Raw genomic sequence first — 4,167 nt, forward strand, 5'->3', positions numbered from 1 at the left:
GGGGGGGGGGGGGGGGGGGGGGGGAGGCATGGGAGGAACACAGCCGTCAGAACTGGGTTACTTTCCTGGGGCTGCCGCAACTCACTACCAGAAACGCAGCTTAAAACATCACGGATTTAGACCTTGCCATTCTGGAGGTGCCAGAAGTCTAAGGTGGGCTGATGGAGTTGCAGTAACAACAATCCCTGCCTCTTAGCCGATGAACCCAAGAGATGTGAATTCTCACTCCATGTCTAGTGTAGGGCCAGTGGGTGCACACTGTGGTCACTCAGGGATGCAGAGTGACAAGGCGCCGTCTCAGTGGATGCTTCCACATCACTGAGAGGGGCCGACCACCCACTGACTCCTAAAGCCACCTCCCCATATGACACGCCCCAGACTGGCTCCTATTTCATTGGCCAAAGCAAGTCACATGATCAAATACACCCCTCGGGGGTGGTGGGAAGTGTCCCACTGTGCACTGTGCCCCGAGCAGCAGTAACAGCAGCTGGGTTAGAAGCCCCAAGTCCCCTCCTCCCCCCGGCACGGAGCAGCCAGCATTCAGCCTCAGTGATGAGCTTGTGCTCCATCCTTCCTGCGAACTCCTCTTTCCACATACACACCCACACTCACCCACAATCACACACGCCCACTCAGCACGGGCGACAGGCACCTGGGGAAAGGCTCCTGCACTCAGACACTTCCCATGACTCCCACAGCTCCAGGAAAGGGGCAGGCGCATCCCGGGCTCACTTACTATTGCAGACTGACGCCAAACTGCTGGGTGGGCAGAGGGGGCCGCGGTGGCGGCATCTTGGCAGAAGGGGGTGGCCGGCCCTCATGTAGGCTCCGGAGCTTCTCATCGTACCTGAGGACACAGTAGAAGCGTGGCTCTTACCTGATGGGTCAGCCCTGAGCCACAGAGGCCACTTCCGGGTGCTGGTGGGTCCAGGCGCCCTGCAGACATCTGCAAGACGCCTGTGCTCTTGTCCTGCTGGGCCCAAGTGCCACACTGCAGGTCTGCACGATCACACACACGACACACACTCACATTCACACTCATACGCCCCCACACTCACGCACTTACCCACAACCACTCACACACACACAAACCCCCACACTCACCCACACCCATATCTATACTCCCCAATTCACACCCCATCCACACTAACACCCACCTCCACACTCACCCACACACACCTGCACTCACCCACACATACACACACTCACACACATTCATATCCACTCACACCCACCCACACTTACCACACCCTCCCATTCCTACCCAGACACACACACCCACACACACACTCTCTCTCTCTCTCATACACACTCACATATTCACACATACCCACTCACTCATACTTTCATATACACTCTCATACACACACTCACATCCAGACACACTCATACACACACACCCACTCACACTCATACACACACCCACACTCACACCCACTCACACTCATACACTCTCACACTCCCATTCAGACATATACTCACACTCATATACATACACTCACACATACCCACACTCAAAGACACTTACATACATACACACACCTACACGCACATTCATACGCACTCACACACACACACATCCATTCACACCCACACTCATGCACGCACACCACATACCCCACACTCCCCCATTGCCATGGGGTGTTCCCACAAGAGCCAGAAAACGTAGTCTAACCCCACCAAATGCTGGCCCTACCCCGACTAGCAAAGAACTCGGCCTCCTTGCCTGCTATGCCGTCAGCCTAGAAGGCCATCAGGGCCACCATCTGGTCTCCTGTATGTCTGAATTTGAGATGACAAAGGAATCCTATCCCTTTTGTTCATCACCACATCCCCAATGCCTGGAAAGGGTTTACCACATAGTAGGTGCTCAGCTGAAATATTTGTTGAAGAAGTGAAGATGAACCACGGAGAGGATGGAGGAGAAACCCCTCAGGTAAAAAGCCTCTGGACAGCACTTCCATTTCCCAGACCCTCTATGCTCCCCTGCCAACTCCTTCCTTCCTTCTTTCTTGCAGGCAAATATGTACTGAGGCCCTACTGTGTGCTGGGCATGTGGACACCGTGGTGGACATGCCTGGGAACAGGGGAACACGCTGACACTAGTCAGCAGCTTGGGAGTGGGAGTGGGGCCGTCAGTAGCATGGGATGGTGCTGCGGTGCATGCGGCAGAGCTCCTCCCCCCCAATGCGGCCAGGCAGGGCTGGAGGCCAGCGAGGGTCCAAGCAGAAGGCAGCTCACTAGGCTGAGCCCTGCCGGTCAAATAGGTACGAGCGTCTCTCATGCTGAGCAACTCCTGAGAGACATCGCTGTGCCCCTGACGAGGGCTCTATCGCGGAGTTATTTCACCCACTTTACAGAGAGGAAAACTGTGGTTTGTTGAGGTCCAGTGATGTGCCCAGGTCACGAGCTGGGACCACAGCCTGGATTTAGGTCTCTAAATCACCAGTGGATCTCAGACTCCGGTGCTCACAGAACCTATCTGGGGACTGTGGGGGGTTAAATCCTGGCTTCCAGTCCCCAGGGGTCAGGATTCGATGTGTGCCCTGGGGATTCTGTTGCAGGGTCTGTGGATACCCTTGGGGCCCTGGCTGCCCACTGGTGAGTTCAGGAGCTCCTGATGCCCATGCCCACCACTCTCTCCCAAGCCTCATCCCCCTCTGACCCCGTACCCTCAGTGCTGCTGTTCACCTGAGTGTTCCAGAGGCCCAGACTGTATACCCAGTAGCCACAGAGAAGCTAGAGCTGGGTGTCCCATAGATGCCATTCCCCACATCCCCCTAATCCAGGCTTCCTCATCATTTCCCACACAAGAGGACGTGAGGTGACCCTTTGTCACCAGGTCAAATCGTTTCTACCACAAAGCTGCTAGGAGTCTACTTCCTGAACCTCGTTGTGGGCTCCCACCAGATCACCACAGTGCAGTGCTCACACTCGTCTGCTTGGCACTAAGGACCCTCTGGCCCAAGACGACCCCCAGCTCCATCCCTACCCTTTGCTCGGTCACATGGGACTCCTTCCTGCCTCCAAATACATACCAATATTTCACCCACATACGTTTGCCCAAAGGTTTCCCTCTGTTGGAAACGTCCTACTAGCCAACTCATTCTAAGAGTCACCTTCTCCTGAACGCCTCCCCAGATTCACACACACACACACACACACACACACACACACACACACACACACACGCATGCACGCACGCGCGCCAGGTTCAGCGTCTCCTCTGGCCCCTGTCATCACTGATTTGTGGCCCCCCCTAACCTGAGTGCCCCGAGGGCAGGGACCACACTCCCCAGACATCTCTATGTTCCCAGCACCCAACAACAGACTTGACACCCAGAGGGACACGTGACTCAGCTTCCCTGTAAGGCTGCTGGCCTCCCCCGCAGGCACTCTGGCAAGGGCTCTATCCATTCGGAGGAGGCCCTGGGTAGGGGGAAGAGGGCAGAGGGGCCCAGGCGAGGTCAGCAGACCCGGGCTGGATTCGGCTGCACCCCGCGCTGGCTACGTGGCTCATGCCTGCCTGGGCCATCCTCTGCTCATCTACGTTGAAGCCTCACTGCAGATGCACCAATTAAGCTTTCAGCACAGGCAGACAGGTTGTTCTCCACAGCACCTGCAACACCCCTGAGGACATTTCATTCTGTACACAGTGTCACCCACATGCCTGAGAAATTCCCCTAATTTTCTGCTCAGAAGCAAAAACGGTAAACACGAGGCGGTGAACAACCGCCACCACGCAAGGGCTCATTTTGTAAATCAGTTTTGCAACGGCGGGAGAGGAGAACATCCCGCCCTGCGCACAACCTCGGCGGCTTCATTTCTGAGTCAGCGGTGAACACCTTTTCCTGCCGAGCTTTGCTGATGCCACAGATTTCCAAGCCAAATCCGGCCAGGCACGCTTTTGGAAACGAAGCCTCCAGTACAAATTGGATTGGACCAAGACCTTGGAAGGCGCTGAGACGTGTTCGCCCTACACTCCGGGACGCCACCCAGCAGGGCACTCACCGCAGAACTTCGGGAGGGATGACCAGCTGGTCACATTTGAGGTGTTCGTGAAGCTCGCTCAGGTAGTTGAAATAGGTGACTTTTTTCCCAAACTTGTGACTAAGAAAGCAGAGAACAAAAACTGATCAGGCGGCAGCAGAGTGGCCGGGGGGCGGG

At 55.9% G+C, this 4,167-nt stretch overlaps 1 protein-coding gene across 2 annotated transcripts in view; it reads right to left on the reverse strand.

Moving 5' to 3' along the window:
* The window catches only part of ARHGAP8 (Rho GTPase activating protein 8), a 73,836-nt gene that overhangs the window by 33,004 nt on the left and 36,665 nt on the right, over positions 1-4,167 (reverse strand). For both annotated transcript variants that reach the window (XM_008055177.1, XM_021710957.1), the window contains 2 exons: positions 4,012-4,110; positions 737-847 (listed from right to left, as the gene is read on the reverse strand). In XM_008055177.1, coding sequence (XP_008053368.1) covers positions 737-847; positions 4,012-4,110 — 210 coding nt within the window. The remainder of the gene's footprint in view (positions 1-736; positions 848-4,011; positions 4,111-4,167) is intronic.

This window comes from Carlito syrichta, unplaced genomic scaffold (genome assembly GCF_000164805.1).
Source record: "Carlito syrichta isolate Samal-C Ts95f unplaced genomic scaffold, Tarsius_syrichta-2.0.1 Scaffold301761, whole genome shotgun sequence".
Taxonomy (NCBI): domain Eukaryota; kingdom Metazoa; phylum Chordata; class Mammalia; order Primates; family Tarsiidae; genus Carlito; species Carlito syrichta.